The sequence below is a fragment of the Phyllostomus hastatus genome, unplaced genomic scaffold (assembly GCF_019186645.2).
Source record: "Phyllostomus hastatus isolate PE091 unplaced genomic scaffold, TTU_PhHast_1.1 phas_contig_17, whole genome shotgun sequence".
NCBI classification, from domain to species: Eukaryota; Metazoa; Chordata; class Mammalia; order Chiroptera; family Phyllostomidae; genus Phyllostomus; species Phyllostomus hastatus.
Window position 1 is genome coordinate 8,984,075 of NW_025333664.1, and position 22,437 is coordinate 9,006,511.

The window sequence follows — 22,437 nt, forward strand, 5'->3', positions numbered from 1 at the left end:
AGGCTGAGACCTGGTCATTGCTGGACGTGCTGGCGGTGTGTTCCTTCATTAGTTCGCCCATCCGTTTATTCCTTCGTGCACACGTCGGGCACACTGTCAGCCCTCGGGGCTGAGGACTGTGAGGGGGAGGGTGGGGGCCGCATACCCTTAACTCGTGATTGCTGGCATCCAAAACTCGGATTTGGACGTTGGAGCCCCTCCAGAGGAAAGGATAATATGTGCGTGGAATTTTTCACCGCGTGGAACAAATGACCCACTAGGAGGGGCCACGAGGAAAGTGCGCTGGGAACGGAGAGAAGACGGGACAGGCTTACAGGAGGTGGCGGGGGGTGGGGGGGCGGCTGGGATGGCCTTGAGGGATGCTAGGCTTGGGTAAGGGTCGCCCAGCACCATGGTTCCAAGTCCAGGTTCTTCATCAGCCCGCCTGGGTGTAGGAGGCACCTCTGCGACTCACTTGTTCTGGGGTCACCTTGAGGAGACACACTAACCCTTCCCAACCCCGGGTGCCTGAGCTGCGAAATGGGAGTACGAATAGTATTTGGTTCACAGGGCAGTTGGTGGTCAGGGTTAGAGCTGTCAGTGGCCTTCTGAGCACGTCATGGGCTCTCGGTCCATGTTAGCTATGGATGAGGATAATAATCTATTTATAAGACAGTGGGGAGTGAAAGCGTGTTAGGCAGGGGGCACAGAGCGAGCCCAGCAGAGGGGCTGGCATGAAGGAAATACTGATGTGTGTGGCTGCAGGTGGACACTGAGGCGACCTGTGTGGCCAGTGAGCTGGCGGGTGGAACTGGCGGGTGAGTGTGTTCGGTTCCTGTGAGTTGCCGTCTTTACTCTGCAAACCAAAATGTAGCTTCCCCGGCGACACACTCATGTCCCCACCTTCCAGGTAAAGACATAAAGCCTTTTCAGTAGCAGTTGAAGATGGCAAGCTCATTTTCCAAATCTTGTAACCCTCCCTCCACAGAGGTGACTCTCACGAGATTTCGGTATATTCTTTCTTTCCCGTACGTGTCTTTATACGGCACTGCACACCTGTTCTCTGTAAACAATGCCTGATTTTGTTCGGTGTGCCTTTAAAAGCTTTAACTGGGTTCACACTGTAGTATCCTTTGTTTTGCCTATTTTTTTTTTTTTTGCTCAGAAGTGTTTTTTTGAGGTTTATCTACATAGCTGTAAGCACCTTTAGTTCCCCCATTATCCCTGTGGTGCAGTGAGCCTTTGTATGAATCTCCTGTGCACGTGTTTTTCTGTTCTTCAGTCGATGGGTATTTAGGTGGCTTCTCATTTTCTTGCTCTTCCAAACAAGGCAGTCTCAAATGTCCATGGTCCTGTCTCCTAGGGTGTAGCGTACGTGAAGATTCCTTAGACCAGGGATTGGCAAACTTGTCTGTGAAAGGCCAGGTGGCAAACATTTTAGGTTTGGGGACTCCGGTCTCTGTTACGACTCCTCAGCTCTGCCACGATCGCTTGGAAGCAGCCGTGGACAGGATGTTAACCGTTGGATGTGGCTGTGTTCCAATAAGACGTTAATTACTGAAGTAGGGGCCCTGGCTGGTGTAGCTCAGTGGATTGAGCGCGGGCTATGAACCAAAATGTCGCAGGTTTGATTCCCAGTCAGGGTACATGCCTGGGTTGCAGGCCATGACCCCCAGCAACCGCACATTGATGTTTCTCTTTCTCTCTTTCTCCCTCCCTTCCCTCTCTAAAAATAAATAAATAAAATCTTAAAAAAAAAAGAAGAAATAGGGGCTGGGCAAGATTTGGCTCACCCCAGCAGAGGCCTTGTGCTGGGTCGTAGCGTACAGGGTGGACAAAAGTAGGTTTACGGTTGTGCGTACGTGAAACGCAGTTTATTCTTGTATTACCAGTGATTGACTGTTACATTATTTTCCGTACGAACAGCTGCAAACCTACTTTTGCCCCTCCCTGTGTGCGCATTTCTGTCTCTCCTGGGCGTTGCCAAGTTGCTTCCAAAGTCATTTTGCATTCGGAGAGTGCTTCCCATGGCTGTTTGACGGGGGTCTGATCCTTGCGCTGTCCTTGGTGGGTTTTAATGAAGGTCTCCTGTCCCTTTGCAGAGCTGCATGCTTCTGGGAGGCCGGAAGACCACCGACATCCCTCTGGAGGGCTACCTGCTGTCTCCAATTCAGAGGATCTGCAAGTACCCCCTCCTCCTCAAGGTGAGACCCGCACCCCACTCCTTTCCCCATATTTGAAGGGACAGGAAACCCAGCTCTGATGGGCTTAATCACAAAATAAAACTTGTTAGTTCCAGTGGCTGAGCCTGGGGCAATGTTGGCTTTGGTCTGGGCTGGATCCCCCAGGACCCTGCCCCTCTCTCCCTTGTTCACTTCTGCTTTCGGCTGCCCGGCTTTATTTTCAGTGTGGTAGCAGAGGACTGGAGCGACCATGGCCTCATCCCCTCTCCAGTTCAATGACAGTGGGAAAGAGGGGACCTCTCCTCCAGTAGCTCTGACTGAAGTCCCAGGGGCAATTCAGGCTGGGGCCATCTATGGTCTGGAAAATGTGATATTCCAAATTATTTGGGCCTGGGTCATGTGCTTTAATTTGAACCAGTGACATGAAGCCTTTGCTTGTGGTACTTCTCCTCCTGTAGGCTTGGGCTTGGGCTTTACCCCAATCACTATGAGCTGGGCAGTGTTAGGCTCTGATTGGCTAAGACTTGGTGAGCAGGGCAATACTGTGTTCTGATTGGCTGAGATTGGGGTCAGGTGCTTCATACACAAACCAATCACTCTGAGCGAGGGATTTCTCATTGGCTTAGATTTGTGTCCATCAGTCACTGAATCCCACAGGCCAAAAGCTCAGTGAGGGGACAGACTGGACCCCCCCCCCCCACCAAAATCTGGGCTGTTTGTGGAAGAGGGTGGGCAGATGCTGGGTGGGCAAACCACAGCATGCACACTCTGCTGTTGCCTTTACTGTCCAGCACCATTGACTTAGTCTTGGTCGGGGCAAGGCTGGCTGCCTGTGTGGGGACCCAAGCAGTCTTAATTCTCCATTTCAGAGCTGGCTTCTGGGTAGACCCCCAGCTGGGTGGATGGCTCCGTCACCATCTGCTGCTCTCAGCCCAGGGTTTTCAGCCCTTGGAAATGGCAGCCGATGACCCAAGCCTGCCCTGGCTCTACCCTCAAGGCCTCGTGTCTGACAGCTGTTCCCGGAGTCCCCGCTGGTGGGTTGGTTTGGCTCATGCGGCCTCGTCCACACACCTGCTCCCTGGGGTCACGTGCATCCTTGCTCCACGAACTGGAAGGGCAAGGGAAGGGAAAAAGCACTAGGGAATTCTTGAACTCGACTTTCTGCTGGATAGGGTGGGTGACACTTGAGCCTCTGAGTTGGCTCAGACCCCCGGGGCCCATCAGTGCATGAACCCAGGCTTGTCGCGTGTGCAGCAATGGTGGGAGGTGGGACAGGGCTCTCCACACACGTCTTCTGGCCCCCGGGGATGCGGAAAGGACTCTCTGCCGTGCTCCTTGCACCTGCTTGGATTCCGGGTGGGCGCTGGCAACGCTGTACGTAGCTCAGCTCTTCATGTTGGTGCAGAAGCAGCTCCGTGTGGAACTTGTCCCCTGTAGCCGGTGGACGGAATTGGACCTGCTCATGTTCTTGATCTGACCTGTTTGGTGGGTCTTCCACGTGGGAAGTAGTTGGCAGCGTTGAAAGAGGCAGACTTCTGTACTGGCTTCAGGCAGGGGCGAGCGAAACTGTGGCCCATGGGTCAGGTCTGGCCATGGCCTGTTTGTGCACAGCCCGTGAGTGAAGAATGGTGTTTGCATTTTTTAGAGGGTTGTAAAACCAAACCAAACCAAACAACAAAGACGACTATGTGACAGGGACCGGATGTGGCCCGCAGAGCCTGAAATATGTACCGTCTGGGCCTTCACGAAGGAGGTCGCTGACCCCTGGATTAGAGCCGCGCTTTGCAGCCCTGGGTTGCCTGGGTGCCTGGCTTTGAATCCCAGCTCTGCCTTTGACTTGCCGTGTGGCCTTGGGCCGGTCCCCTCTCCATGCCTCAGTTTCTCATCTGTAATCCATAGCATGCATGAATAGCACGGAGAGAGTCATTGTGATGGTTAGACACTTACTTAATCCTTAGAGCAGCCCGGTGACATAGGTGCTGCGAGTCGCCCGGTCTTAGGGACGAGGCAGCTGAAGCAGAGAGGAGGTGGCCCGTTCGAGGCCGTGCGTCAGGTGAGGAGGAGGAACCGTGATGTGCCGATTCCAGAATTCCCCCCCCGTCAGCCCTGCTGCCTGTTGAGAAGCACTTGGAGGTGTTAAAGGGGGTTGGGGTGCCGACCTTCTCAGTTCCCTAAGTGGGGAGCCTGGGAAGGTCCGTAGCCTCGGGTTTCGTGACTCCGTGACAGGTCCGCTCCTCCTTGCCTGGGTTTCAAAATCTTAACCATCTGACCCATTAGAAGAACCACCAGCGGAGGTTCCTTAGGTGTTAACCCTTTCGTTTCTGGATCTTGGGGATGTCCAGGATCCCAGCATGCACCTGGAGTGGCAGATTCCGTAAGGTACTTGAACAGCCACGGGGACTGCACCTGTGTGCACGGGTGGACTCCAGCTCTCAACACGAGGCCCGTGTGTTTCCGAGGTCTGCTCAGCCCCAGGGGCCGCCGTTTGGTCTGGCAGGATGATTTCTGGGCTCTGGATTCCCAGAAGTGTAGAGAGAGAGAGAGAGAGGGGGACAGAACCAGCCAGCAACTAACTGGTGGAGGACTAACTGCCCACAGGAAATGGTGATGAAGCCGGGCTGCGGGTTTGCTCTCCTGACCAAACGGCTGTTTACAGGCCCCATGTCCTCGGCCTCCAGCTGTGTTTATCCGGGGCTTGGAGAGCACTGGGGGACTGGCCAGCGGGGCCGCAGATGCCACGAGCCCGTGCCATGCTGTCCGCCCGACCAGGCCGCTCCGAGCATCCGGCCTTTGGCACCCACAGCTGGGGTGTTTGCATCAGAAACCAGCTGGGCCACTGCGGGGGATCTTCCTACCCCTCCGGAGTTCCTCCTTCCTGTCACATTTTCCAGTGCCTTTTGAAAGACAATCTTATGAGCTGCAGGGCAGTCCCCCTGCTGTGGCCCCTCGGGTTCTGACGCCCTCACAGCTGCCGCTGTGGCCCTGTGAGCCCCCTTGTTGGAGCTGAGCTCGGAATCGGGTGGGCGAACAGGACCGAGGGGCCTGGGTGGGAAGAGGGAAGAGGCGAGAATGAGAAAGCCTCTTTGGGAACAGCCCCAACACGCTGAACTCGAACGCCGCCTAAGAATAGCCGGAACATTCTATTTCGGCCCTCAGCCCGGGCCTGGGAGAGACAGTTGGCATTTCCAGGCTTTGTGGAGTTTTCCGTCGACAGTTCCAGGGAGATGATTCACATTTGGGGTGATGCCCCTGGTGCTCAGCTGGCAGGTGCCCGGGGCGAGACCGAGCGTCCCTGACCCTTTTAGGTCCGGTGAGGAGGCACCGATCTCACTGGGGCCCTGCCTGGGCGCCGGCTGCTGGTGTGACTCAGGGTCCACGGTCATGAACGAGACGGACCTCGGGGCTTTTGGCCTTGGACTGAGCCCCGCAGGGCCTGCCTGCTGCGGAGTCGGGGTGGGTGAGGGAGGCAGGGGCAAGCTGGGGGGAACGTCTGTCTAACGTGGAGATCCCCCCCTGCCCCCCGTCCCCCGCCCCGTCCCCCTTTGCCTTCCCCCTCTCTAACCCTTCAGTCTCCCGGGCTGGCCCCTCGCCTTCTCGACCTCTGGGCGTAGGCAGACCCCAGGCCTCCGTCCTCGGGCCTTGACTCTATCTAGACTTGCTCCTGGAGGCCTCATGTATTACTCAGTGCCCTTAAAAACAAAACAAAACACTGTATTCAGAGGTTGTGCAACCATCACCATAATAATTTTAGAAATATTTTCATAGCCTCCAAAAGAAACACTGGACCCATGAGCTGGCACTTCCCTCTCCCCTCCCCTCCTCCACCCGCTCCTGGCGCCCGCTCACCTGCTTCCTGTCCCCTGCGGGTTGCCTGCTCCGCACACTTCACGCAAACGGGATCACGTAACGTCTGACCTTTTGTGTCCGTCCTCTGTCCCTCCGCGCGGTGTTTTCAAGGCTCGTCCACCATGTGGCAGGGATCACAGCTTCATTCCTTGTTATGGGTGAGTGATATTCCGTGGCGGGGACAGGCCGACGGGGACAGGCCACATTTGGTCACCCGTTCATCCGTCGAGGGACCTGCAGATTGTTGACACTCCCCGGCGGTCAGGAATCGTGCTGTCACGAGCGTCCACCTGCAGGTTTTTGTGTGGACGTTCCCATGGCTGCAAACTCCATCTCCGTGCCAACGACTTCCCGCCTGGACCCACCGCTAACTGTGGGCGGGGCTTGTCTGCTGCCCGCTCAGCGTCTCCGCTTGGATATCGAACAGGCCTCTCCTGCCAGCACGTCCCAAAACAGATGCGTGGCTCTCTCCTTCCCCCAGACCCGTCTTCCCTCTCCCTCACCCCTCCATCTCTGTAAATGGCCTCTCTTCTGTCTGGTTGCTCAGGCCAGACCTGGGAGTTCTCTCTGGCCTACCCCACATGTAACCCACTGCGGAGTCCTGTTGGCTCTACCCATGGGTCCGTCTGGAGTCCAGCCCTTCTAGAGCCTGCACGCCACCGCTCTCCGGGGCTGCGGTCCCAGCTCCCAGTGGGCTGCCCTGCCTCCTTCCTTGTCCTCTGCGGTCTCTTCTCATCCACACCTAACTCACTTCCTGTCACTGCATCACTCAGAACCCTCCCGCGGCCCCCTGCTCGCCCAGATCTCAGTCCGGATTCCTCACCATTGCCACCTACAAGGCGCGGCACATCGAATCCACGTTTCCTCTCTGGCCTCCTTCTCCCCTTCCCCCCTCTCTCTTGCTCTGTTCCAGCCACGCTGGCCTCCAGGCTGGTCTTGAACACCCCAGGCAGGTTCCTACCTCACATCTCTGCACCTCCCGTTTCCTCCACCTGGGACATTGTTACCCCAGACATCCTGGGGCTCACTCCCCAGTCTTGTCAGGCTGCTCAGATGTCCCGTCCCCGGAGAGGCCTTCTCTGAGCGCCCCAGCTGTGGAAGGGCTGCCTCTGCCCCCTCTGTCCCCTCACCCTGTTCCCGTTTCTGTCCACAGCACCTCTGGCCAGCCCCCATTCTGCCCCGTGACTCGCGGTGTACGGAGTCCCTTTCCGTCTCCCTCATTAGCACTTCTGTCAGGGGCTTGGGAATTTCCCCAGGGAGCTTCCCCGGTGCCCAGAATGGTGGCTGGCACACAGGAGGCGCCTCCCAATTACCCAATCCAGTGACTGTGGAAATGTCATCCCAGTGTGCCAACGGTGTCTGAATCCAGAACTTGGGAATCCAGAACTTTCCAGGTGAAAGCGCCTGATTTCCAAATGCCAGCCTGATCTGAAACTTGTCAGACACTTGGGGGCCCAGACAGGCCGGCCGTCTGTCTTGGGGGCCAGCGGCTGCAGTGAGTGCCAGGGGCGTTCTGTGGGACCCGCTCAGGGTGTAGCCCAGGGGCTCCGCACATCTCCGGCATATTCCCCACCTTCCGTGTGGGTCATGCAGCTGTCACCCACGCTCACGGGGAGGGCCTTGCTATTCAACAGTCGACTCTGTCTCTTTGGTTGTCAGCATCGTGGTGTCCCCTGGGGATGGGTGTGTCCATCACTCCGGAGGTATAGCCTCAGTTCTTGGTGCAGGAAGATGGCTAGAAAAAGGAAGTTCCCCAGAGCACGGGATGAGCACCAATCACGTTCTCCAAAGGATTTTAGGTGGTGTGGAGAAAACTTGATGTGAGGTAGGTGGGGTGAGTGGGGGAGGGGAGAAGCCAGCACTGAAACACAGTGGATCACACGGTCTTCCCGATTACCTCCGAGAGAGCCGCAGTAGGTGCTGCACTGTATAGGGTTTTTGAAGCCATTTCTTCACTCACCCACTGTTTATTGAGCAACTATTACGTGCCAGGCGTTGTAGTAGGTGCTAGAGATACAAAGTGACCAAAACTGCCCAAACCCCTCTGTGTTCTGATGTTCTCATGGGAGGAGGCAGACAACAGATAAATAGGAAATACATATACTTGTTTCAAGGTGTCAGGCTAACAGGGATGGACTGAGAACGGTGGCGTTGGAGCAGAGACCGGAAGGAGATAAGGAGAGTCTTCCAGCCAGAGGGACAGGCAGTGTAAAGGCCCTGAGGCAGGGATGTGTCTGAGGAACAGCAAGGAGGCCGGAGAGATGAGGGGGAGGGAGATTTGGGAGCTGAGGGGGCCAGGACGTGCAGGGCCTTGCGGGCTGCCGTAGGGTCTTTCTCTTCTCTGAGCCAGGCGGGTGCCTCGGGAAGGTCCTGGGCAGAGGAGGGACAGGACCTGACTTGGTTTGCATGCGATCCCTCCGCTGTCCATGGAGCCTGGACTGGGTGGTGAGAGTGGGGGTGGGGAGACGGCGGGGGTGGGGTGGGGGTGGGGGTGAGTCGACCTCAGTGGTGCAGGTAGGAGGCGGCTGGACTAGGGCGGCAGCAGGGGTGAGGGGTGCATGTCACGAGAATTGCTTCTTCACAGCATTTGCCCATTTTCTGTTGGATAGTTGTCTTTGCATTGGTTTGCCAGAGTTTTCTATATTCTCCTGGGTACCTTGGGTTGTCTCTTTGGAGCTCTCGTCTGCCTCTGATGTTCATGAAGGGAGCCTCCCATCTGCCATGGATCTGGCACTGTCACCACCTTGCTGAGAAGGCACAGGAAGTCAGAGGTCTCTGCACTGTGGCTTTCTCTGCCCAGGTCCCCGTCCTCCTTCAACCATAGCACCCACCCTGCATCCTGCCTCTTGGTCTAAGAACTGACACCTTGCCCACAGCTGTTTCAGCATCTCAGCCTGCACCAGCCCTTGAATAGTGGTAGCTCAAGGAATGAAGCCCCTTCTCTTTCAGGGTGGAAGGCCTGCTCTCTTCCTTCCAAGCCAAGCTTGTATACTTGATCTTCCAAGGAGCCCTCCCAGATCTCCCTTCCTGGGTGTCCTGCCTGCATTCTGCTTGCTGCCATGCCCTGTGTGGTTCCAACTCCACCTCTTAGCTGTGTGACCTAGTGCCAGTTGCTTAACCTCTCTGTGCCTCTCTATTGCATCATCTGCAAAATGTGGATGGTAGTTGCCTCCTAGGCTTGCTGCAAAGACAGTGCATGAGAAAGCCCAAGAGAACACTCTGCTTATTACCTAGTAGATAGTCATGCTTGGTAAATGTTAGCTACTCTAATATTTCGACGATTTTTATTTTTATTGATCCTAGCTCATGCACTTATTAGTGTCGCCTCTTTGAGAAGTGATGTAAGCACTCTGTTCCTCAGTTTCCTCCTCTGTCAGATGGTGCCTTAGTCATGGGTTATTGTGAAGATTAAGTGGAGTAATACCTGTAATGTGCTTTTAAATGCTTAGTAAGCGCTGGCTATTTTTTATTGTCTCAAAATCTGTTTTGCCCAATATTCATAGAACTATAGCGGGTTTCTTTTGATTCGTATTTTCATGATGTATCTTGTTTTGTCCTTTTCCTGTCAATCATTCTCTGTCCTTAGGGTGCAGGTACTTCTTTTGTAAACTGCATGAAGTTAGAGTGTCAAACTCTGATCTGCCAATCCCTGTCTTCTAACGGGAGAGTTTAGCTCACTTATATTTATTGTATCCATTGATACATTGCCACTGATTGCTACCATCTTTCTTTTTGATTTTTATTTGTTTTCTTTTTTTTTTCACCCACTCTTGTTTTATTTTGCATAGTTTTCGTGTTTTGTTTTTGGTTTAGTTCCTTTTCCTCTTTTTATTGCATTTCACTTTGCTTCTGCTAAGTTGGACTTCAGAGCCCCCACCACCACCGCCGCCCCCCCACACCGTTTCTCACAGTCTCACCCTCTCTTCCGGAGAAACGCCTGCAGCCCGGAGGGCAGGGCGTAGCACTCCGCATAGTGAGCCGTGCCAGGCCTCCTTGGGAAGCTGGATGTGGACCCGCTGACTGCTGACGCCCTACCCCTGGGTGTTAGTAGAGACCTGCCAACCCAGGGTGTCAGCCACGGCGCCTGCAGGGCACCTGCAGAACGGGAGTAGATTAGAAGTGGCTGGGTGGGCTGGGTGCTGTGGCAGACTGTCGAGCACGTGTCCCATCTGAGGCGGTGGCCACCATCAGCCCGTTGTTACTGTCGGGTGGAAACGCAGGGTGTTTCCAGGGTGGCCAGAGCTGCTGTCTTACTGAGAGAGGCTGGCAGTGGCATCTGGCCTGTGGGGCCTGGTTTGTGACCTGGGTCCCGACCCAGTCCCCGAATGACACAGCAAGGAGATCTAGGCTCAGCAAGGGTAGGTGACTTTCCTGAGGTCACGGGGTATGTCCCTGTCAAGGCCAGAACTTGACACCCGGTCCTGAGTCCTCGCCCCACGGTGTCCCCTCACCTCTCCCAGTGGAAGGATGGAGTTTTTAAGACCCGTGAGCATTTTTTCTTTTCCTCCATTAATTCCTAATCCGTGGGGCCCCCATTCTCCCAGCCTCGAAGCAGCAGATACAAATTGTTAAGAGTGGAAATATATTTGCATGAAATTTTGGTAGAGTTTGAAGGCTTGGAGATTTTCTTTGCTGTGCTGGACAGCTTTTCACTTCTGGGTTTTCTCGGACTTGCAGATGTCTTTCGCTTCTTCTTTTCTTTTTTCTGGTAGTGGCGGTGGGCCTTGTCAGAGCCTGTGCATTTGAGCCCTGCTGTCCCCTGAGATGTGGCGTGAGGGGACCCCAGTGCTGCAGGGAAGTGCCCGATAGAGCAGCTCAGCCTCCTGGGCTTCGGTGGCACCTTGGGCAGAGAGGCCTTTGGACAGAGCCAGGAGTTGGGGGCAGGATCGGTCCCTCCTGGGGCTGGCTGAGTCGTCCTCAGAAAGTGAGCGTCCTCTGCCGATCCAGCCCCCGCTGCTGACACCCTCTGCTCCCACGAGCCGCCTTTTTCTCCTTGCGGAGAGGACAGAGTGGCTTTCCAACTGCCATGTCTCCTGTTGGGCCTCCACCAACCCCAAGTCACAGCGAGTGATGGATATGGTCACGTCTCCCAGTGCCAAGTCCAGCTTTGTTTTCACGCTGTGGTTTTCTGGACCTGACTTCTCCTGGCTGGCGTGGAGTTGGAAGCGCTGTGTCCCAGGCTGTCCTCCCGTGGCCTCACCGTGGACAGGGCCCACACCTCTGAGGCCCGACGGGCCTGCAGGCAGCCCGCCCCGGTGGCTCCCCCTCGGTGAAAGTGAGGTTGGAGGGGAGCGAGGGAGATGAGGTGAGGGAGCTCGCGGAGAGCCTGGGTTCCTGTGCTCCGACATCCTCTTTTCTAGGAAGTCCTCACCTCAGTTCCTGCTCGTGAAACCACACGGGCTCACGGGGCGGATGTGGGGGGGAGGCCGCTCGCCTGGCTCTGGAGGGGCTTTCGCTGCCATATGCAGGGTGGCCCGGGCACACCCCCTTCCTTCTCGGTCCTCAGTTTTTCTAGGGATTCCTCAAGGTCCGCCCGTGCTCAAGTGTGTGTTCTAAGAGCCTGATTTTGGGGGAGTGTTGGTTTTCTACCGTGGCTGTTTCTGGAGGGGTCTGCAGACATGGTTAGGCATCCACCAGTCCCACTTTCTGGGACTGTGTCCCAGTCCCAGCTCAGGACCAGGGACACAGGATGGAGAGGCAGGGAGCCGTGGTTAAATACGTGGCCATTGGAGCTAGACTGCGTGGCTTTGATATTCGGCTCTACCTTAGTGGTCCACAACCTTGGGCACGTGACCCCACCTCTGGCTGTGCCTCAGCTTCCTCATCTGTTAAGTGGGAACAATCCACGCACTGCATTTCACCTTCACCAAACTCAGTAGAGCCAGCAAAAGGAAGAACACCATGTCATGGCGAGCTTATCCCAGGTGATGTCCCAAGACGGGGTCTCTTGTATTAGCATATATGTATTTTAGCTGCAGTGACAGGGACCCAATTAGCAGTGACCTCTGTGTACGTTTCTCTCTGTACTGGGCAGCCCAGGGGGAGCGTGGTGGCTCATTGCCATCAAGGCCCAGGTTCTGCCTCCCAGAAGTTTATATTTCCTCCAGGGCATCCTCAGCTCAGCAGCCAGAGGGGTCCTTTAAAGGACAGGGTGAGGCCACAGCTCATAGCCCCTGTCCCCTCCCCCACGCTCTTGGGAGGAAACCAGAGACCCCACCGGGGCCCCATGTGATCCAGCCTCCGCACCCCATTCTTCTCCCTGTGGCTTACTCTGCTGCAGCCTCACTGGCCCCTGGCTGTCTCCCGCTGCCTCTGAGCTTCTGCTCGTGCAAAGATCTAGTGCTTCCCAGGTGTGTACTTTACCTGGAGGGGTATTTCCTGCAGTATCTGATTTACCCCTCACCACGCCCACGAGCAGAACCAGATGGCCCGGTTCAAATCCAGGTCCCTCCTCTTACTTCCTGGAGGCCTTGGGCTGTCCCGCTGGGCCTCAGTCATCCCATCTGTTAAGTGGGCTAATCATAGGAGCTGCCTCACCAGCACAGAGGAGAGGCTCAGTAGCTGTCAGCTGTGGCCATCTTCCTACCATCACTGCCATCATCATCCTCATCCTCATCCTCGTCGTCAGTGGTTTTCAGGCGATGAAACAGGCTCTGTGCAGAGGGTGACTGGCCCAGGGTCACCCAGCTGCCGAGTGTGACCGTGCCAGAACGTCACCTCTGTGATGTTTTAAGGAGCAGAGAGATGGGGAGATTCTGGAACCATTGGACACGTCTGGGTCACACGAGTAAAGAAACCTGGGTTTGCTGGCGTGGTCCAGTCGGTAGAGTGGTTCGGCCTGAAAATCTTCCCCAAAGTCTGCAGGCCCGGCTGCCCCCTTCCTCCTCAGTTCCTCCCTCATCACCCTCAGCAGATGGCCAGGCCCTGGGGGCAGGGCTGGCCTGGCCTTCAGTCCCGTCTGCCCGTGCCTGGGGTGGGGGACGTCCGTGGGTTCAAGGTCTTGACACTCCCCGCCCTGTCCCTGTGAAGGCAAAGGTATGGGAGGTGTTTGTTCTTTTTCACGTGCAGTTGACATTTAATGTTGATTTATGTTAGTTTAAGGTGTACAGCATGGAGTGGTCAGACATTTATATCATTCACGAAGTGACCCCCCGGTAAGCCTAGTTCCCACCTGACACTGGCATTCCAGTGTTGACTGTATCCGCCGTGCTGTGTTTTGCATCCCTGTGACTATTTCGTACTTGCTGATTTGTACTTCTTAATCCCTTCACCTTCCTCACCTGCCCCCCCCGCCCCGCCAAGGCGAGGCATTTTCATACCCATTTTACAGATGAGAAAACAGTTGGACAGCAGTAGTGTCAGTGACCACCTCTCTGACCTACCGACCTCTCTCTGTCCTATTTCTCTTCTCTCTCTCTCACTCATTCACTCCAGCCACACCGCGTCCTCACCGTTCACTGTTACCTGCCACATGCGCTCCCACCACGGACCCTCTGCATTTGCTGTCCCCTCTGCCAGGCACACTGTCCCCACAGACTGTTGCAGGACACTCTCCTCTGCTTCACCCGGAGCTCTGCTCAGATGTCGCCTCCTCAGAGGGGTCTTCCTGACCTCCCTGTTTGAAAGAACACCTCCTTGCCTTAGACCCTCCTGCCCCCTCATTCTGATCTGTCCTCAGAGTATTTATCACTGCCTGACATTGGACTATACACTTGATTCTTCTTTATTTTGGCTGATCTCCTCGATAGACTATGATATGCACCAGGCGAGGAATTTCTCTCTTGATTTGTTAACAACTTTGTCCCCAGATCCTAGAACTCTGTGGGCTGTGGAAGAGGAGCTCAAGGGACATTTGTTGAATGAATGAATGAATGAACGAATGAATGAATGATGTTCCCCAGCCCCAGATCGCACCATTTGCACACGGCAGAGCTGGGGTTTGGCTCAGGCCGGGTGACCTGGAGGTGATGCCTGGCCCCCTCTGGGCTGAGGTCTCTCACTCCTGCCCTCACCTCTTCCCTAGGAGCTCGCCAAGAGGACCCCCGGCAAGCACCCCGACCACCCCGCGGTCCAGAGCGCCCTGCAGGCCATGAAGACCGTGTGCTCCAACATCAACGAGACCAAGCGGCAGATGGAGAAGATGGAGGCCCTGGAGCAGCTGCAGTCGCACATCGAAGGCTGGGAGGTGCGTCCGGGGCAGGAGGGGCCCCTGCTCGGTGAGGGGCCCGGGGAGTGGGCGGCTGCAGGAGCAGGGCACGGCCTGGGCGCCAGAGCCAGCCCTCAGCGTGTTTTGTTTGGCCTGTGTGATGTTTGTAAAAGAAAATTGTTCGATGATTTTCCAGCTAAGTCCACACAAAAATCTATACTCAGAGTTTCCCTTGAAAAATCAGTAACACTGGGCCCTCGTTTTCTATGACAGTGGCCACTGGAGCCAGCAGTTGTCCCCAGTCCCCATTGCTCCCCAGTCATTCTCCTTCACACGTGGCCTTATCTGCATGATTGCTCACAGGCCTGGGCAGGATTCTGGCTCTGCCACTCCCTTACTGGGTGACTTTAGGTCAACGTCTTAACGTCTCTGAACTTCAGTTTCTTCATTGATTCCTGGCACGTAGTAGGTACTCAATACATAGTAGGTATCGATATTATTATCATCATGTTCATTAGGGGATGGGATTCTTGAGATCTTCTGACTGTGTGTAATTTATTCGTTTAAACCTCCACATCTTCTTCAGATTATTTTAGATTTCCTGCAAATCTGTAGAAGGAAATGGGAAAATCTGAATAAATGAAAACATCAATATCAGAGTAAATACAGCTGGAACGGGAGATTAAGAGCAAAGATCAAAGCCTCTTTGGACACAGATTGTCCTCTGAATCATCTGCCTTTGGGCTTTCTTGCACTTGCCGTGTTTGGGGTTTCCGCTTCTTTTCCCTGTGCGGACGCATCTTACATGTGACTCCGTCTGGAGTGAGAGGCTGCGGGTTTGGCCGCAGCGAGGAGAGGGGTGAGTGTTCAGGGAAGAGGTGGGGACGGTGGGTCTGGGCTTGCTGTGTCTTCCATCCTCCTTCCCCCGGGCCTTCAGCTGCACCTCTCACAGCCCCTAGTAGCTCAGGGTTGGGATGTGGCTGGCCGAGATCAGACCCAGCTGCCTGACATTCAGAAGGCGCAGCGGGACGGAGGCCACCCTTACGTTGCTTTGCAGCACAGCACGGCCCTGGTCGCGTTTAGCTGTCTCTGGTAGCGTTCATAGAGGGCCAGCTTCCAGCTTCCTGGGTGTCAGGAGGCAGGGCGTGGGTTTCCCTTTTTGTCATCGGTGGTGTGCATCTAGTAGGACTGGGTGGCTTTGCAGCTGACGCTTGAGGCACTAGCTCCCGAGAGCCTGGCTGCAGCCAGGTTGGCATTTTCCTGGAGCATCCGTTCAGGCAGGTGCTGTCCGGGGTCTCCCTTTCCCCACTGGGCAGAGGCGGCTGCCCCTGGAGGGGCAGTTCTGCGGTGTTCCTGGTTTGCTGGGAGCCCGCCCGGGCCTGGATTCCTGCCTCTTCTAGTCCCTCACTGATCGAGGAAGCCCCCTCTTTCTTTCTGCTTAAAATACATGGCTTGGTTTCTCTTTCCTGCACCGGAAAACCGCCTGATCATCACATATGTCTGTTACGATATATTTTGTAAGGACTCTTCTTTTGGCCTCATGATGTCGGGGCTCTGAGCTGGTCTCTTGTCATCCCACTGGCCTTCTTCGCATGGTTCCAGAATGGCAACAGCGCCGGGCATCACGTGTCATATCCAGGGCAGTGAGAGGGAGCTCCTCTCTTCAGTAGGGGAAAACCTTTTCCAGAAGCCCCACAGAAACTTTCCCCTCATCTCACTGACTGGCATTGGGTCCCATGGCTACTGTCAGCAAATGTGCTACCCTAAAGAGCAAATATTGTTGACATATATAAGTATCTGTCTGTTTGGACTTGAGCTTCCTGGCAGCCAAGATGAAAAGAGGACACGTAAGTTACTTAACATTCATTGTCGGAAAAGGAAGAAGTAGAGCACTTCTTCTGGGAGATAGAGTTTCCTGGCAACCAGCTGGAAAAGAAATTTCTCACATGGGCCCCAGTGGAGAGGGTATTGAGCAAGCAGTTTGGCAGCCAGAGCAGAAGTGATTTCCAGATTTCTTCTTCTGGTAAAGGCCCAGGGAAATAGGAACTAAGGGTCTTTGGGGCCCCTTTTGTCGCAGGCAATTCTGCAATTTGAGAATGTCCCCTATTTTGATCAGTACAGCAGAAAAGGAAGTAGTCCAGAATAAGAATTGCCGGCAATTATTGAGCACCTGTTATATGCTTCCACCACCAGAAGGGAGGGGGTGTTCCAGATGAGGAAACTGAGGCACAGGGACTTGGCTTTGAGGCCCAGCACTGTAACTTAGGGACTGCCCTGCCTCAGCCCAGTGCGTCCTGCTCTCGTGGTCCTCTGTCCCCCTGCCCCCCGGTTGTCTCATTTTAGTGCTAATACCTCCCAAGTTATCTCCCGGTGTCATTTTGAGGGCGAAGTGAAGTACGGAACACAGAAGTGAAGTGTGCAGTACCGATGTTCTTTGGAAAATCTGAAGTGGTTTTCTGTGCAGTTTTCAAATACAGTTTCATCCTCCAGGTGACTTGTGAAAATAGTATGTTTTAGCTAGAAAAAATAATGTTTAAGAGTGAGGCTACTTGCCTTGGCTTCATGCCACTGGTAGTTACGATCTCGGGGGACAGGATGAGTTAGGGTGTCGTTCACAGTGAATGATATAGTGCTTACCAGTCCGTCCTTCTGATACTCTCCGTGATAATTTCTAATCTTTTTGTTTGACTTCCTGCCAATCCGATTAGATGGCTCTTGCCTCTCTCGGAACACGGCTGGCAGGGGACTTGCTTTTGGAGGAGGGGGCGTCTCCTCTGGGCCACTCTCTTGCTGTGTGCCTGGGCTTTGCCTCATTAGTTTGATATCCGATCAGTGTTTTGGGGGAGGCTGATCCTTTGTAAGCTGCTTGTCCTTTCTAGTCGTGAGGCTGGTTTCGTTCCAACCAGATAAGTTAATCCATGAATTCATTCTGCTAAGCACAAGGAAATGGCGGTATGTTGCAATACTGGGGAGATGAGTGCCCGAGCCTCCCCCTCCCTGCGGAGGGAGTCCTCTGCCTCAGTTTCCTCATCTGGAAAGTCTGGATAATGGCTGTAGCCCTTATGAGTCACTTGGGGATTCAGGGGGTGGATGCACGCAAAGCACTCAGAACAGTGATTTCTTTCTTGGCTCGGCGCAAACACTCAGTAAACATTGGGTGAGCCGCGGCAGCAAAGCAGGATCTCTTTCTTAATTGTTTTAGATGAACAAGCGTCGTGCAGCTTTGGCTGGAGCGCGCGCCCAGCCTGGGCTGGCCCTCCTGCAGCGGGACACTCCGGATGTGAGCCCCCCACACCGGTGTGGGCGCCCCAGTGATAGAGAGGAATGTGTGCTACAAGGAAGAAATGGGGCACACTCCTCTTGCTGCCTCCGGGGGCCTTGGGTTAAGAGCCCATCGGCTGCTCGCCCAGGAGGGGACAGAAGGAAACAGGAGCAAGGAAACAAAGCTGTTTAAAAAAAAAGAAAGACCATGAATAGAAATTCTCGTATGTTCTCCCACCCTGCCTAGGGCGTCTTTTGCTCCCAGGGGCGAGTGGTCTGTCCCCTTCTGAGACCCCTGCTCTTGACCAACGATTACACACAAACACCTTTCAGGTCACCTTCCAAGATGCAGCCCGGGGTAGCAGAGGTTGGTGGGTAGGACAGTGGGTCCACCTGCCTGGGTTCAAATCCCAGCGGGAACAAGTCCCTTCACTGCCCTGTGCCTCAGTTTCCCCGTTTGTAAAATAAGAGTTGCCCAGTGGAGTAACTGAGTTTGCGTAAGACACTTAGACCGGTAGCGGGAGTGCGGTCCGCCACATGCCTGCCTTAGCTTTGGTCATCGCTACGTGTTACCACTTCAGCTCGGTGGAGTCTGCACTGTCGGTAGGAGGTCTGCAGCCCTGCCTGGTGGACGCTTTGGTGCTCGGCCTCTTCCCTGTGTATTTGATCCTTAGCACCACCCCTGACCTGGGTTCAAGGATTCTGGGGAGACCGAGGGCCAGCCGGGCTTCTCGGCAGGCCTGGGGTGGAAGGAGCACCCCTTGGCATTTCAGATGCGGTGCGCTGGGTGGTCGTTGGCCGTGGTCGTTGGCCAAGGCTGGAGAGCTAGCTTCGCAGGCTGGGCACGTTTCCCCTCTGTGGCCCCCTGACATTGACAGAGGGGCCAGGTCTAGGCCTGCGTGACCTCGGGGTTCAGGGCCCTGCAGATGGGCCAGGGCCCACCCAGGTTCACATACAGGCAGCTAACATCCCTTTGTGGAGCCTGGAGGGACTGGTGGGTAGGCACGAGTGTGGGGAGGGGAGGAGACGGGGCAGCACGTAGCCTTGAGGAACTGCCGAACTGCTGTCCACTCTGAGCTGACCCACAGGCCACTGCTGGAGCCTCACGACCCAGGGAGTCACACTCACCCGGTTTGCAAGGATCTTGGGGTCCAAGGGCTCTTCGATAGGGGAGCCCCTGGCCCTGGTGCAGCAGGCTCGCTGTCTCGCTGGGGTGCCAAGTGCGGCCTGCAGCATCCAGGCTGTGATTCCTGCCTGCCCCTGGTTGCCTGCTGCCGCCCGGGGCTGCATGGCTCGTGACCACAAGGCAGCTGCTTTCCCAGGACCCTGCGTGGGCCCAAGAGGTGTCTCTGGCATTGTTGGGTGAAGGGACTTTCTGTGCCCAGCTGGGCCATGGGCACGGTGCAAACCAGCTCTGAGAGCAGCAGGGCAACTGCAGTGGGCACTCACCCAACAGCCTGGTTCCTGAGTTATCAAAATCAGTTCTCTTATTGGGTCAGTAGATCTCACTGGGGTCTGACCTCCTTGTTCTGGGTGTTGAGTGTTTGGGGAAGGAGGTTCTGTGAACAGTTCTCCCTCTTTTATCCCCATGTTCACGTCCAGGCAGAGACAGCATCGTGTCTCTTTGTTTCTCCCTTTGCTGCCATCAGCAGGTCCGTGGAACGAATCTCCCTTAGGACACTGCTTTTACATACTGTCCCTTGGGCCTCCGTGTCAGAAGCACCCGTGGCTCACCTATTGATGGGGCCTATGTCCTTGTCTGGGTGTGTCAGTTAAAGTATGCGGTTAGCTGCTGTAAGGAAGAGAGACAGTGGCTTCAATGAGATAAAGGTTTACAGCAGTGCAGGCTGGGGGTGGGGCTGCTCTGCTCCATTGGGACCCAGGTTCCTTCCCCCACCTGCTACAGTATTCCACCACCACTGTGGCCGTCTCCTGGCCTGTGGCAAGAAGGAAGGGAGGGAGAGGAGGGGGAGCAATCTTCCTTCAAGGAAATGATGTGGAAGTGAGGCACACTGGCCATAATTTTGTCACAAGGCCACACCTGGCGCCAGGGATGCTGGGAATGGAGCCTGGGGTTGGGCAGCCAGGGGCCACTAAAACTCCGTCCCTGCGGCAGAAGAGGAGCAGGAATTTTGGGCACGGCCAGGGGCTGCCTCATCTGGCATTCTGTACCCTCCTAGCTCTGTTTCTAGTTTCCTCTCCCTTGGCACTTGGGGGTCTCTCTGCCCCCGCCTTGGTCCCCGCAGAGCCCCAGATAGGTGTGTGTGGTCCCCAGCTCTGAGGATTCTTCCCTGCAAGGACCTCCCCAGGCCCACCCCCAGCCTCTTTAGTTTAGCCCTCCTCCCAGGCCCGGCTCACTCCTTCCTGACGCCATTCCTGACCACAGCGCCCTGAACCTCGTGCGGTTCAGCGAACTTCATGCTCTCTCAGCATCTCAGCCACCCCCACCCTCGCTGGCCCTCGTCACTCAGAGAGATGACCAGCTAGTTTGGGAATGGTTCCCAGCGAGAGTCACATCCGTAGCTAGAGTGAGCGCTGCCAGAATCCTGCTTTCATGGCGTTCACATTGCATTTGTCACCTGTTCTGCAGCATGTATTGAGCACCTACTGTGTGCCAGACCATGGTGGTAGGTGCTGGGAATACGATGGCGAATGCTTGGTGAAAATGTTTGATAATGCTTCCTGTGTTTATGGAAGAGGGTTCTCGAGGGCGGGGGAGATGGACTAGCAAGTCGAGACATAAATAAACACGGAGAAAGGCAAAGCGAAAAACCCAAAAAGAAAACTAGGTGCTGACCGGGGCTCGGTGACTGGGTGAGTCCTTCCGCTTCCTGAGCCCCGAGTGCCTCTTCTGTGAGGTGGTCACCTTCGCCTGCTGTTCCCAGCGTCGCTCTGGTGCGCTCAGTGGCTGGAAGCCACCGGTCGGCCTGCACTGGTGTTCTGTCGGCCAACAGCTTTGCCCGCAGCGGTGGTGCACTTAGGTTTGGGGTGTGAGGGAGGCAGTGGGGGTGTGTCTGCCTCTGGGAGGGAAGGGGACGTCCCCAGGTGTCCGGATCTGCCGGCTCATCCACTGTGCCCGTGTCACCCCCCAGGGCTCCAACCTCACGGACATCTGCACCCAGCTCCTCCTGCAGGGCACTTTGTTGAAAATCTCCGCCGGCAACATCCAGGAGCGAGCCTTCTTCCTCTTCGACAACCTCCTTGTCTACTGCAAGCGGAAATCCAGGTGAGTTGCTGGGGGTGGGGGCAGGGCTGCGCAGGTGGGCCAGGCAGCTGGGGTTGGATCAAACCCGGACAGTTTCTCGCGGGGACAGGGTCCCTCTGTGGGCCTCCTTTTCTCTTCTGAGCTCTGGGCTTTGTTCCAGATCAGCCCTGTCCAGTAGAACTACAGCGTGAGCCACGTAGGTTATTTAAAACTTACAGTGGTGATTTGAGACAGCCACATGAAGCGAAAGGAAACCAGTGAGATACATTTAAATAATGTGTTTTATTTATCCCAGTATGTTCTCAAATGGTATCATTTTAATCCACTGTAAAAATAATTATTAAAGAGGTATTTTTCATTCTTTTAAAAGATTTTACACTGAGTCTTTGAAGTGTGGTGTGCATAGGATGGGGCAAAAGTAGGTTTACAGTGGTGAGTATGCGAGACACAGAGTGGTTCTCGTACTACTGTTTATTAATTATTGTATTACTTCCCATGCAAACAACGGCAAACCTACTTTTGCCGCACCCAGTGTGTTACACTCCCCACACGTCTCACTTTGCACTAGCCACGTTTTAAGTGTTCAGTAGCCACGTGTGACCGTGGCTGCCATATTGGACTATGTAGGTTGAGGCAGTTGTGGAAGGTTTTATTTGAAAAGATTTTATTTCTTTATTGTTGGGTAACGAGGGAGGGAGGGAGAAAGAGAGGGAGAGAAACACTGACGTGCGACAGATGGAAACGTTGATCGGCTGCCATTCACGTGTCCCCAAATGGGGACCTGGCCTGCAACCCAGGCATGTGCCCTGACCAGGAATCAGACTGACAACCTTTTGGTTTGTGGGACAATTCCCAACCCACTGAGCTACACCAGCCAGGGCAATCATGGAAGTTCAAAAGTTTTTTTTTTTTAGATTTTATTTATTTATTTTTAGAGAGGGAGGGAGAGAAACATCAGTGTGTGGTGGCTTCTCGAGTGCCCCCTACTGGGGACCCGGCCTGCAACCCAGGCATGTGCCCTGACTGGGAATCAAACTGGCAACCCTTTGGTTCCCAGGTCATCACACAATCCACCGAGCCACACCAGCCAGGGCTGAAAGTGTTTTGTGTCCCCAGCGTCCTGTGATTCTAAGATCCAAGGTAGAGGGTTTGAGAGGAGGGGGGGTCTCTTCTATTGTTAAGCTTTGCGAGGGGAAGGATAGTACCTTCATCATCTCTATGTCTTTCTTTCTTTCTTTCTTTTTCTTTTTTAAGATTTTATTTATTTATTTTTAGAGAGGGAAGGGAGGGAGATAGAGAGAGAAACATCAATGTGCAGTTGCTGGGGGTCATGGCCTGCAACCCAGGCATGTACCCTGACTGGGAATCGAACCTGCGACACTTTGGTTTGCAGCCCGCGCTCAATCCACTGAGCTACACCAGCCAGGGCCATCTCTGTGTCTTTCACTGGAGCTCCTTACACTTTGTAGAGTCTAGGGGTGGGTGGGTGGGCGGGGGAGGGGTAGACAGATGCACGTGTGTGTGTGTGAGTGTGAGTGGGGGGATGTACGGGCGAAGGAGAGGAGGCACGGATGGGCAGTTAGAAGTTTGGGAGCTGAGTGGGTGGAGGATGAAGGGGGGCAGATCGGACGGATAGATGGATTGATTTAGGAGCAGGTGAGTGAGCAGGTGAGGGGGTGCGAGGCTGAGTCGGGGGGAGGAGCAGGAGATGGCTGGCTGGAGGGGTGGAGAGGAAGTTGGGGGAGCGTACGGATGTTTGGGTGGTTGGAGAAATGGATATGAAAACACGATGAGCTGGCAGAGGTATACTTAGGTGA

At 54.9% G+C, this 22,437-nt stretch overlaps 1 protein-coding gene across 2 annotated transcripts in view; it reads left to right on the plus strand.

Annotated features, from left to right (window-relative positions):
- PREX1 (phosphatidylinositol-3,4,5-trisphosphate dependent Rac exchange factor 1) overlaps nt 1-22,437 on the plus strand; it is a 172,913-nt gene that overhangs the window by 86,085 nt on the left and 64,391 nt on the right. For both annotated transcript variants that reach the window (XM_045832969.1, XM_045832970.1), the window contains 3 exons: nt 2,082-2,183; nt 14,032-14,193; nt 20,508-20,641. In XM_045832969.1, coding sequence (XP_045688925.1) covers nt 2,082-2,183; nt 14,032-14,193; nt 20,508-20,641 — 398 coding nt within the window. The remainder of the gene's footprint in view (nt 1-2,081; nt 2,184-14,031; nt 14,194-20,507; nt 20,642-22,437) is intronic.